The sequence below is a fragment of the Crinia signifera genome, chromosome 2 (genome assembly GCF_055691185.1).
Source record: "Crinia signifera chromosome 2, ASM5569118v1, whole genome shotgun sequence".
Lineage (NCBI taxonomy): Eukaryota > Metazoa > Chordata > Amphibia > Anura > Myobatrachidae > Crinia > Crinia signifera.
The window spans coordinates 224,316,239-224,330,128 of NC_139218.1; the positions used below are offsets into that span (position 1 = coordinate 224,316,239).

Sequence of the window (13,890 nt, forward strand, 5' to 3'; positions counted from 1 at the left end):
CTGCAGCTTCCCAGGAGTTCTTTTATTTGTGATTCATCGCAAGTCAAAAATGGAACATCAAGTGCCAAGTTGGGCAAAGCCCTCATGGAGAGCTGTTAGGGGAGTTTAAGGAAAAACAGGTCCGACTTGTGCCAGTGTATGGGCACCCTAAAGGCCAATACTCACTTCTTATTCTTCTCTATCTGCTGCTTTTGTTGACCACTCTCTTCCCATACAAACAACACAATCCCCAGGTATTCAGGGCACAGCCCTTTCTTGATTCTCATCCTTCCTATCTAATTAATCCTTCTCCAGTGTTCATTTCTCTTCATCCACCTCCTTTTCTCTACTTCTATCAGTTGGGAGAACTAAAGGCCTTATTCTAATTCACTCTTTCTGACAAAATCCTTCTTAGATGGACAAAACCATGTGCCTTGCAGGGGGGCAGATGGAAATTGTGCAGAGAGAATTAGATTTGGGTGAGTTATTTTGTTTCTGTGCAGGGTAAATACTGGCTGATTTATTTTTACACTGCAATATAGATCTCACTTTGAAGTAAAACCCCACCCAAATCTAATTCTCTCTGCACAAGTAACATCTGCCCCACCTGCAGTGCACATGGTTTTGTCCATCTAAGAAGGAATTTGTCAGAAAGAGTGAACCAAAATAACCCCCTAAGTCACAAGCGTTCTGTTTTTCACAATCTATACCACATCTCTTGGCAAACTAATCAGCTGATGATACCCCAATCTACTTAACCCCCTCAGATTTGTCACCATCTGTATTGGTCCGTGTCACTGAATGCCTTTGTAATATTTTCAAAACAAAATGAATTATATTTCCATTAGTAGTTACCACCCTGATAGCTCTATCACTGTTCAGAACGCAACAATCAATCCTACTCAGCAAGCTTGCTGCCTAAGGAGTCATCCTTGACTCTGACCCAGGCTCGGCGACAGGGGGGTCAAGGGGGACAGCCGTCCCAGGCCCCATTGATCTGAGGGGCTCAAAGTATGCCCCTCGCCGCTCAGTACCTCAACTAGCAGTCTCCTCCCTCCCCGAGTCCCTCAGCCGAACGAACACACTATGCATGCGGGGTGAGGAGGAAGGAGCTAGTATACACACACGGGGCTTCATGGGGCGGAGCTTTGCGGGACTCAGGGGCAGGGCTACACAGGACTCAGGGCCGGGCAGTAACAGGCAGACTGTCTGCGAAGGGAGAGGAGAGAGGCTGCTGCTTTTCCAGGCCCACCCACCAGACTGCACTGCTATTTCAAAGGTAGGCGTGATGTGTGTGTTTATGTATGTATGGATATATGTATGTATATATATATATATATATTTTATATGTATGTATATATATATATATTTTATATGTATGTATATATATATATATATATTTTTTTTTTTTTTTTTTTTTTTTTTTATTAGGGAGCCTCACTAGGCTGTTGTAGCCTGGGCTGTTGGGTTATTTTATAAGGGTTTATTTAAAAGGGTTCTGCAATGATACAACAAATTCAGGACTTATTCAGGACTTACATAGTCACTATGTCTGTGCCAAGGACTGGACTGTGATGTGATCCTGTGTTCTTTTCTGTCATTACAGGTAAATATCGCTATTGGTATACTGGCCTGTCTGCTCCTGCAGCTTAACAGGGAATCAGATATTTTGATTGGGTAAATATCGCTATTGGTATACTGGCCTGTCTGCTCCTGCAGCTTAACAGGGAATCAGATATTTTGATTGGGTAAATATCGCTATTGGTATACTGGCCTGTCTGCTCCTGCAGCTTAACAGGGAATCAGATATTTTGATTGGGTAAATATCGCTATTGGTATACTGGCCTGTCTGCTCCTGCAGCTTAACAGGGAATCAGATATTTTGATTGGGTAAATATCGCTATTGGTATACTGGCCTGTCTGCTCCTGCAGCTTAACAGGGAATCAGATATTTTGATTGGGTAAATATCGCTATTGGTATACTGGCCTGTCTGCTCCTGCAGCTTAACAGGGAATCAGATATTTTGATTGGGTAAATATCGCTATTGGTATACTGGCCTGTCTGCTCCTGCAGCTTAACAGGGAATCAGATATTTTGATTGGGTAAATATCGCTATTGGTATACTGGCCTGTCTGCTCCTGCAGCTTAACAGGGAATCAGATATTTTGATTGGGTAAATATCGCTATTGGTATACTGGCCTGTCTGCTCCTGCAGCTTAACAGGGAATCAGATATTTTGATTGGGTAAATATCGCTATTGGTATACTGGCCTGTCTGCTCCTGCAGCTTAACAGGGAATCAGATATTTTGATTGGGTAAATATCGCTATTGGTATACTGGCCTGTCTGCTCCTGCAGCTTAACAGGGAATCAGATATTTTGATTGGGTAAATATCGCTATTGGTATACTGGCCTGTCTGCTCCTGCAGCTTAACAGGGAATCAGATATTTTGATTGGGTAATCCAAGACAGTGCTAATATTATTTATAGATTTGAGAGCTCTTGTATAAGTTTAAACTAATTTGTCTTCAAGTGCTGGCAATCTGCTATTTGAATGTTTGTTTATATTGGAGTTTTATTGCCTGCCTTGTAATTGGGGAGGGGGTGATTGTTCAGGCTTTGATTAGTTGTATTGAGTTCACATGGACAGAATCTATCATTTATTAGGGAGCCTCACTAGGCTGTTGTAGCCTGGGCTGTTGGGTTATTTTATAAGGGTTTATTTAAAAGGGTTCTGCAATGATACAACAAATTCAGGACTTATTCAGGACTTAAACAGATGAACTCAACACCAAGACATCTTCAAGCCTAAGAAAGTTTAAAAACCCTTTGCTTTAACCTCTAAAATTGAACGTATGTACCTAACCTACACTCCTATATACTCACACTGTCACTATGCTGCCTGATTGTGTATGTGATTCATCCATTCTAATAACATAATCTGCTTCTATATTGCAATACTTGTGTTTGTACATTTAGACATTGCAAAATTGCTAATTGGAGCCATATTAGGCTGGTGCCTGTTTCACAAAATACAGGGTAACTCTACAACTGAAAACATTTACTTCACTGCATGCCATAGCATTGTATGCAATCTATGGTCAGCTGTGCTAATCAGCGTGCACTCACATATATGTAGGGTTTATAAAGTACTATCTGAGCAACACCAGTAAGCTGGTATTAACTATTGCAAGTCTAATATAACTCCTGGCCTATAGAACTGTTCAAATACACCATGTACTACAAACTATTGCTCTGCTTTGCTCTCCATGGTTTTCTCTCAAAATCAGTCTCTTTTCTCTCTCTCCCTGAAGCTCAGCCCTCTATACACATTTCTGCCTCCATTATCCACACCCCTCTTATTAACACTCATGAGATTTTTACATATCTCTCTACATTGACAATAACATCCACAAACTGTCGCCAGAAACAACATTCACAAACCACCTGCAGCTACACCTATCTCTCTCTACTGCTTCTATTAGCTGGTGACATTTCACTTAATCCAGGCCCCAGCTGCTTGCCCCGCTCGCAGGCACCTAACGCTCAGGAACATAGGAATCCAGCTAATCTCATACACATTAAATGCCTCCCTTCATCCCCCAAATCACTAAAATGTGCGTTATGGAATGCACGCTCTGTTGGCAACAAATTAACGTCCATCAACGACCTCTTCATTTCAAACAACTTCAACCTGCTGGCTATAACAGAAACATGGCTCTCACAATCAGACACAGCCTCCCCTGCAGCCCTGTCACATGGTGATCTCCACTTTACACACACACCCAGGCCTGGTGACAGCAGAGGAGGTGGGGTTGGAATATTACTATCCCAATCCTTCACATACAAAGTTATACCACAGGTTCCATCACTCACATTCACATCATTTGAAGTACATTCCATCAGAACTTACACTCCTTTCTCGCTGCGTGTTGCAGCTATCTATCGCCCACCTGGGCAGCCAACGCGATTTCTGGAAGATTTTTCTGCCTGGCTCCCTCACTTCCTTTCTGCTGACATCTCAACCATCATCATGGGTGACTTCAACATTGCTATTGATAGCCCAAAATCTGCTGCTCATGCCTCCAAACTACTCTCTCTAACCTCCTCTCTCGGCCTCTCCCAATGGACTGACTCCTCTACTCATCGGGATGGCCACTGTCTTGATCTGATATTCACTAAGCTGTGCTCAGTGTCGGAATTCACCAATTCTCCTTTCCCTCTCTCAGATCACAACCTTATCACCTGCATGCTGTCCTCTAGTACTTCTAACTCAAAAACACCGAAATCCTTTAATCCACCTCAAGCCCGCAGAAATATTAATGATATTAATTTTCAAGTACTCTCCTCCTCACTGCAACAACAGCTTGCTCCTATTTCTGCATTCACTACTCCTGAGATGGCGGTATCACACCTAAACCTAACCCTCAAAACAGCCCTGGATGAAGTGGCTCCAGTTACCCACCACACTCCACGTAGGCCTAGACGCCAACCGTGGCACTCTAAATTAACGAGACACCTACAAAATATCTCACGCAAAGCTGAGCGTAAATGGCGTAAATCTCACAGTCCAATGGATTTCTTTACATATAAGAATATCTACCAGTACTATAGTTATGCCCTGGAAACTGCCAAACAAACATATTTCCAAACTCTCATTTCTGCTCAAGCTTCTAACCCAAAACGACTTTTTAATACATTTAAATCCCTTCTCAACCCTCCCTCACCCAAGCCCCCAACCACTATCCATGCACAAGATCTAGCTTCCTACTTCAGGGATAAGATTGACAAGATCAGAGATGAATTGGTATGCTCCAACTCAGTTGGTGATATGCTCAATTCCATACCTGAGCCCTCTGAAGCATTTGCTTCATTTGATCCCACAAATGAAGATGAAGTATCTGCACTTTTCTCTGCCTCCCACTCTACTACTTCTCCTCTTGACCCTATACCCTCGCAAATAAGTAAATCTCTGTCTCCTGTGCTCATTCCAATCTTAACTAAAATCTGTAACCTCTCTTTCTCTACTGGTGTCTTTCCTTCATTGTTCAAACAAGCAGTTATTACTCCGATTCTGAAAAAACAGAATTCTGATCCAAGCTCTCTCTCAAACTACCGTCCCATTTCTCAACTTCCATGCACCTCCAAACTACTTGAAAGACTTGCTTATACTCGCCTCACACACTTTCTTAACTCGCACAACTTAATGGACCCGCATCAGTCAGGCTTTCGTGCCCAACACTCCACAGAGACAGCACTGACTAAAGTTGTGAATGATCTGGTCACTGCTAAGTCTAAAGGCCACTACTCACTACTAATTCTTCTAGATCTCTCTGCTGCTTTTGACACTGTTGACCACACACTTCTCATACAAACACTACAATCCATAGGTCTTAAAGACACAGCCCTCTCTTGGTTCTCATCCTACCTCTCTAACCGCTCCTTTAGTGTTCGTTTCTCTGATTCTACCTCCTCTTCGCTACCTCTTTCAGTTGGAGTACCTCAGGGTTCAGTTTTAGGTCCCCTGCTTTTCTCAATCTATACCTCATCTCTTGGCAAACTAATCCGCTCTTTTGGATTTCAGTATCATCTGTATGCGGATGATACTCAGCTCTACCTATCCTCCCCGGACCTGTCCCCATCTGTATTGAGCCGTGTCTCTGAATGCCTTTCTGCTGTTTCATCCTGGATGTCATCTCGCCACCTCAAACTTAATATCTCAAAAACAGAATTAATTATATTTCCGCCAATAAATAGTAGTTACCAACCTGATATCTCTATCACTGTTGAGAAGATGACAATCACTCCTACCTCTCAAGCTCGCTGCCTAGGTGTTATCCTTGACTCAGAACTTTCCTTTGTACCCCACATTCAATCTGTCTCAAAATCATGCCACATGCACCTAAAAAACATATTTAAAATTCGCCCTTACCTTACACAAGACACTGCAAAAACTCTAATCCATGCTCTCATCATCTCACGCATTGATTATTGCAATAGTCTCCTTATTGGCCTTCCCCAATACAGACTCTCACCGCTACAGTCCATTATGAATGCAGCTGCAAGGCTAATCTTCCTAGCCAGACGTTCATCGTCTGCAAAGCTACTCTGTCAGTCACTTCATTGGTTACCTGTATTCTACCGTATTCAATACAAAATTCTTCTACTTACACACAAAGCCATAAACCAAACTACACCAACATACATATCTTCTCTTATCTCAAAATATCATCCAACACGACCTCTACGCTCCTCCCAAGATCTGCGTCTCTCATCCACACTCATTACCCGCTCCCATTCCCGACTGCAGGACTTTCTTCGTGCTGCACCCACTCTGTGGAATGCCCTCCCAAGCACAATAAGACTCTCCTCCAGTCTCCAAACCTATAAGCGTTCCCTGAAGACTCATCTCTTCAGGCAAGCTTATCAAATACCAGAACCAGTCATAGAACCTTGCGTTCTGGTGAAATCGATGCAATAAAGAATACAGTATCTATCCTTATGTATCAATGCCTATTTCCCTATAGATTGTAAGCTTGCGAGCAGGGCCCTCCTACATTTTGACTGTCTGTAAATACACTGTTTTGTTGTATCACTGTCTGCTATTGTAAAGCGCAACGGAATATGCTGCGCTATATAAGAAACTGTTAATAAATAAATAAATAAATATATATATATATATATATATACACAAAGTCAAAGTTGCAGGTGCACAAATCAAACTCCCAATTTAATGAATATTGCAATAAAATTTAGCATTTTTAGCGAGGTTCTTCGCTTATTTATGGCCATAAGTAACGGCTTGCCCACCGCGTCCAGGTGACCTCATTAGTCGGGCAAGTCCCTAACATTTTGGGGGGGTACAAATCTAGGGCACAGGGCACCCCAAAACGATACAGCCGAGTGACCCCAGGGCAACACAAGACTGAAATAAATATATGGTGAAACAAAGTGAGGATAGTTAGTGAGAGAGGCAGCTAAAAATAGCAGGGGTAAGTAAGTGAGAGGTAACAAAATGAGAGATAAAGTAGTGAGAGGTAAAGTAATGAGGTGAAGGTGAGAAATGAATTACATTGAAATAAAACACACAATAGGGGTGAAAGTGAATATGAAAATAAGTGTTAATTTGTGTTGCTCCTGAGGCCAAACAGCCACACCAGTCCAGGGGGGCCCACAACCCAGAAATGCACCCCCCCATCCCTATATATATATTGGGTTAGGCTGAGGGGGGGAGAGGGTTAAGCCACAGGGTACAGGCATTAGGCACTAGCGAGGAGGGTCAGAATTACACTGTGGGAGGAAGGTGGTTTATGAAGCGCATCAGTGTTATAGAGCACAGGCCACACGGTGATGGAGGCCGTTAGTGTTATGGAATGCAGGCTGTAGGGTTAGGAAGTGTGTCAGTGTTATAGAGCACAGGCCGCACGGTAAGGGAGGGCGTTAGTGTGATAGAGGGCAGGCCACAGGGTGAATGAGTGCGTCAGTGTGATAGAGCGCAGTCTGCGGGTGAGGGAGCGTGTCAGTCTGATAGAGAGCAGGCCGCAGGGTGAGGGAGTGCGTCAGTATGATAGAGGGCTGGCCACAGGAGTGTGTCAGTGTGATAGAGGGCAAGCCGCAGGGTGAGGGGGTGCATCAGTGTTACATAGTGCCAGCCACGGGGTGAGGGAGGGCATCAGTGTGAGAGTGCAGGCCACGGGGATCAGTGTGATAAAGCGCAGGCTGCAGGTTGAGGGATTGCATCAGTGTGATAAAGCTCAGGCCACATGGTGAGGGATTTCGTCAATGTTATAGGGTGTAGGCCGTGGGGTGAGGTAGAGTATCAGTGTGTTAGAGCGCAAGGTGAGGAGCAGGGCAGTTTGACAGACCGCAAGCTGCTGATATAGGGCCGCTTCCCAGAAATGTCCCAGACTAGTTTTCCATCCCAATCTAACCTTCCCTCCTTGGTTCACAGCAATCCAGTAATGGGCACAGGGCGCTTCCAGTTTATATTCCAGCATAGGGGGTGGGGGCCCGCAGAGATATCAGTGTATGGGGTCCCAAGAATTCTGTTGCCGGCCCTGATCTGACCTGTTCCCCACATTTAATCTCAAAATCATGCTACTTGCATCTTGTAAACATGCTAAATAAGACCGTAATTTACACAAGACACTGCAATCTACAGATGTAGCTGCTCTCGTCATTTAAAGAGGCTTAAAGAAGCATATCTACCAGGAGTTTTCTAGAGCAACTATACATTTTGGTGTCTTAAGCTCAAAGTACAAATCTCTAGAAAGAAATACCTTGAGATAATAGTGTGTAGAGCTCAAATCCAATTCTATCTTAAATACCTATTCCCTATAAACCCACATACTTATTGGTATGTGACAAGTGACATGTGCTGTGGTGTATGTGACAAGTCGATTAGGACCATGCCGATGTTCCATTTGTCGATGATATGGACGTGGACCTAATGAACGTCGATCATATGTGCTGTAGTTTATGTGACAGGTCGATTAGCAGTATGTCGATGTTCCGTTTGTCAATATTATGTGGTGTCGCCCTAATTAATGTCAATCATATTTGCTGTCGACTATGTGATATGTCGATAATGAGTATGCCGATGTTCCGTTTGTCGATCTTATGTGTCATCGGCCTAATGAATGTCAATCATTTGTACCGTTGCGTATGTGACCGGTCGATCATGAGTGTTGTCGACCTAATGTGTATGTCGACCATGTATGTGTAGGACATTCATTACTGTCGAAGATTAGTTTGTCTCTCTAAGAGGGTCGAGCAGGAGATTGTCAATGTAAAGTATGCCAATCCAGGGTCTGGATACCACTTATTGAGTGGCAGCACATTTAAAATTTCTGGGGAAGAGATAGGGTGCTGATCTTGGCAGTGACTTCTGTGTAGCCCTTTTGTTCACACGGGCCATTTCATATCATCAAACAGCACCGTTTTTTTGGGGGGTAAAACTGTGAGAAGATCACAGTCTTAGAAAAATGGAGCAATCTCCGCATTTCCAGGCATGGAAGTACCAGATCTTTTATTGTTTCTGAAATGGCACTTAGGATTGTTGCTTGTAAAACTGCTTGAATAACTTAAATGAGAATCTTAACAAAGCTATGTCAGAAGTCTTACCTTTTTTAAGAATTTGTTTAACTTTTATATAGTTTCCACCTTTTACATATTTGTGCAACTGTTTTTCATTAGAGTCAAATTTCATGGACCCAATCTGTACAGGGTACGGTGGTAGACTTGCATAGGACATTGTGTTTCTAAAAGAGAAAATGATTATATGAAAAACAAACCATACTGTAGTTTAGCACTTCTTATTGTATAAATGTATTGCCATTAAAATCAATGTGAGAAAACATTATTGGCAATCATTTTATTTCTAAAATGTTATATTATAACTGACCCTGAAGGGAGTAGTCCTTCTCATGGGAGAGAATATTGACGGGATGCGGTCATTTGGCCTACAGCATGATGGTCGACAGTCACTAGGTCGACATAGGAAAAGGTTGACATGGTTCTAGGGCGAAAGGTCATTAGTTCGACAATGTCTAGGCCGACAGTCAAAAGGTCGACATGTGGTTTTTCACTATTTTTAAGCCGACAGGTGGTATTTCATGCCCTACCATCCACTAGGGCGTGGTGGGAGAGTAAAATAGTGTGCCGAGCGCAGAACGAGCGATGCGGTGCACTTGAAACTGTGTCCATGTTGACTGTGTTGACATTCAGGTAAAAAAACTGTGAAAAACACCATGTCGACCTTTTGACTGTCGACATAGACATTGTCGAACTAATGACCTGTCAAACTAACGACCTGTCTAACTAATGACCTTTCGACCTTTTTCCCATGTCGACCTAATGGTGTCGACCTAATGACTGTCGACCATCATGCTGTAGACTACCAGTAGCTGCAAGTTTAAGAACATGTTTTTTTGGTAAGGTGCATGTGACTAATGGGAAGAAGTGGACCCTATTTGGATAGAGTTGCAATTGGATGATGTTTCTTAATTTGCACATGCGCCCAAGCAGCAGTGTGTATGTGCGGTGATGATGTTGTGGCTCTGGTCGCACAGTGAACTCCATCTCAGTGTCATTGACCCACCATTTGGGGGAGGGGAATTTTAGTAATACCTTCTGTGATACCTTCCATTGCATATTTGCTGGCCACAGCAACTTATATGCAGTGGACATTCTGAGAAATCGTAGGGTTACTCAGATATCCAGTGCTTCACTTGATGTACCTGTTGTGAGCCTATTATGCACCTTCGGAAGTATGTAGCAGATCTGAGAAGCTACAGAAGGGCATCATTGACATACCTTCTTAAGCCCCGTACACATGGGGGGAGATATATTGCTCAGCAATATATTGCTAGCAATATATTGCTGAGCAATATATTGCCCAGTGTCTCCTTTTCATCAGCGACCAGAGATGGTCGCTGATGAAAAGGAACCTCTGCTGGCAGTGCCGCAGAGGTAATTAGCTGAAAGGGGCTGAAAACGGGAGCGCGCACCCGGCGATTTATCGCCAGGGCACACTCCCAATCACTGGCAATATGGTCGCCAGCGACCATATTTCCAGCGATTTCAGCCCCTATAGCCCCCGTGTGTACATAGCTTTAGATCCACTGCTACTGAAAAGCAGAATCATCCATTGCTGCATCCACCTCTGTATTAAGCCATAAGTTCAGAGATGGTTTTTGTATGCAACTAACTTTAATATAAACAACCTTTAGCTAAGCAAAGTGCCACAACATGGTTGACTTGAGCCTTGTGCAAGCCACACTCCAAGCACACCCAGACAGAGTAAAATCCTGCCCTGCGCAAGTCTGCAAATGACTTGTGAATATTTTGGTAATCGCATGCCATCTGCAAATCCATTTGCAACTCACTCACCACTGAATGATTTTACAGTCTATGCAAGGGGATGCAGTTTAAATCCCGGCGGTCAGGATCCCGGCGTTCAAAATCCCGACGCCGGAATCCCGAACGCCGAAATCCCGACACTTTCTCCCCCCGTGGGTGTCCACGACACCCTCGGAGGGAGAATAAATTAGTGTGCCGAGCGTAGCGAGGCACCGGGCCCGCTGCGTGGCGAACGTAGCGTGCCCGCAAGGGGGGGGCGATCCACGTCCCTCCATTGTCGGGATTTCGGCGTTCGGGATTTTGAACGCCGAAATCCCGACCGCCGGGTTTTCATGCCGAATCCTATGCAAGTACATGGGGGTTCTCCCATATGTTGGTGGAAGAATCACTTCTTGCTAAATGATTTGGAAGGAGTGTAAAAATACGGTTATCTTGAAAGAAACCTTTTAGGAAACATTGGTATTGTATCATAGGAGAGTGTATCCCCTATAGGGAAAGCACTGAAGAGATATATCACCTTGAATTTGCTGTATAGAAGCCCAAAAAGAAACATTTATGTGAACATTTCTCACTAACATGAGGTGAATCATAGTGGAGAAGCCATGGAATTTTAACTCGCTGACTGTCTCCCACTGCTTTTGAGAAATTGGGACATTGCATAAAGGGATTCTGGAAATAGAGAAGACTAAAATATTACATTTGTACAAAGGACAGCGCTTATGGGAACACTCAATATTTGTGTTTGACTAAGAGCAGGTGGCTTTCAACCTTTTTTGTTACAATGCATTTCTCCTGCATGCAAAGGATGCTCTGACTGTGCTGCATCACAATACAAGCTGGAACAGGAGCACTCTAAGGGCAGTATTCAATGAGAAAAATTCTCCGTGTTTTATGGCGAGTTTGTGCTTTTTTCACCTTGGACGGAGCATTTTGCTCTCCAAAAGCGAGCAACCCTATTCAATGTGAAATATTCGCCGTCTTTCTAAGTGATTTTCGCCGTCTCTCCGTGTAGCAATTCTCCATCTTTTCATGGAGAGCTGGAATGTGAACTTTTAAACTAAAAGGTTTTTTTTTTAAATTTTGGTGTCAAAACAAAAATCTGGATTTTTTTTCTGTGAAGGGGCATGTTATTTTTATTCATGTGCTTATAGCACATGAATATATATTTAATTTAAAAAAAAAATATTTTTTTAATTTTTTTTTCTTTCTTTTTTTTACACAGAGCAGCCAGCAGGGGGCCGGAGCGCTCGAGCCGCTCATTAGATATTCATATATTCACTGCATCCGATCATTACATATGCACGATCGGGTGCAGTGAATACTGGGTCCCCCGCTGGCTATAGTGGGGGGGGCGGCAGCTTGTGCTGCCTGGGTCCCGGGGAGCCCCCTCCCCTCCACATATGTTCTGGGGCAGCCAGGGAGACTTTAATCTCTCTGGCTGCCACCGTCCCTGCCAGCTCCCTGCCGCAGACGCTCGTCCGCTGCAGGGGTTAAGACTCGCCGCGAGTGGCGGCGAGTCTTAACCACATTGAATAGAGGAAGCAGGAGTGGCAGCGAGCCCTCCGGAACAGGGCGAGTGCATGGCGAGAGAAAAAAACTCTCGCCATGCACGGAGAATTATTCACATTGAATACTGCCCAATGACTTGCAGTGTTACCCACAGAGCTCTGTGCTCTGTATGGTGGCACCACTCACACAACCCTAGTTATGGCTCTGCTTATCAGATCAAGAAAATGATCACAGAGGATATAACAGGGCCAGTTATGGATACAAACTTTTCGGTACTTATATATTATCTGGGCTGCCGATTTTTTGATTGTATGCCTTAACTTGAGGCATACAATCAGATGCGATATCGCATCGCATACGACCATATCGCATGCGATGCGATTACCCGATTTTTCCATAGGATTCAATGTTAAAATGGACTGAGTCCATTTTAACATGGAATTCAATGGGAAAAAGGGGTCCTTTTCATACCCCTACTATCCAAGTGGGCATGGAGTTGGATATAAACCTGTGGCGAGCGTAGCGAGCCACCGAGCCTGAAGCGTGGCGAGCGAACGGTATTCTGTGTCCGCTCGCCACGCTTCGGGCTCGGTGGCTCGCTGCGCTCGCCACAGGTTTATATCCAACTCCATGCCCACTTGGATAGTAGGGGTATGAAAAGGACCCCTTTTCCCATTGAATTCCATGTTAAAATGGACTCAGTCCATTTTAACATTGAATCCTATGGAAAAATCGGGTCCATCGCATCGCATGCGATATGGTCGGATGCGATGCGATGCGATGGACCCGATTTCAAAATCGCAGCCCAGTTAGTACATAAGTACCAACTTTTCTGTAGGTAAGCAAATTACAATATAGGTGCAGGCTAATGATTTGGGAAGGATTGTGGGGGCACGCAAAACAGTAATTGCAATAGTAGAAGGAACATAAAGATACTGGATGTTCACATATATCTTAGGGGGGGGGTACACACCAGAACGATTAGGGCTCAATTACATCAATCTGGATCCAATTCCGACCGATTGGATGCAGATTGTATGTAGATTGGGCATGTTTAGGTCCAATTCCGATCCGATTCCAATCCGATGCGCGTCCCCGCTGTCGTTTGGTCGTTTTACAGATCCTACCTGCTGCAGTGAGGATCTGTAAAAGATCCATTCAACTGGATACAGACTCAGATCGTATTGGGATCAGATTGGATGCAGATCGTTAGCAGATTGTGTGCTCCAACAGGATCGTGCGAGCATCACACAATCTGCTAACAATCTACTAACAATCAGGATCGTTCTGGTGTGTACCAGGCCTTAAGCCCCACTAACTAAAGATGGCCATACATCAGAAAGATCGATCTTAAGATCGATTGCGCTCATGATTGTGTACAATTTCCCTTGAAATCCCCGGCAGTCCTTTTGTGGTTTTTGGACACACAATCTACACACAATCCATCTTGCAATCAGTCATACAATCCATCTGCTGTATGATTGTGTATACAAGATGTGCACACAATCTGCATACAATCCATCATACAATCAGTCATACAAT

At 43.9% G+C, this 13,890-nt stretch overlaps 1 protein-coding gene across 16 annotated transcripts in view; it reads right to left on the reverse strand.

Annotated features, from left to right (window-relative positions):
- Nucleotides 1-13,890, reverse strand: part of TEX14 (testis expressed 14, intercellular bridge forming factor) — a 165,425-nt gene that overhangs the window by 135,637 nt on the left and 15,898 nt on the right. For all 16 annotated transcript variants that reach the window (XM_083173882.1, XM_083173875.1, XM_083173877.1 and 13 more), the window contains exon 2: nt 9,103-9,239. In XM_083173882.1, coding sequence (XP_083030008.1) covers nt 9,103-9,232 — 130 coding nt within the window. In that variant the 5' untranslated portion in view covers nt 9,233-9,239. The remainder of the gene's footprint in view (nt 1-9,102; nt 9,240-13,890) is intronic.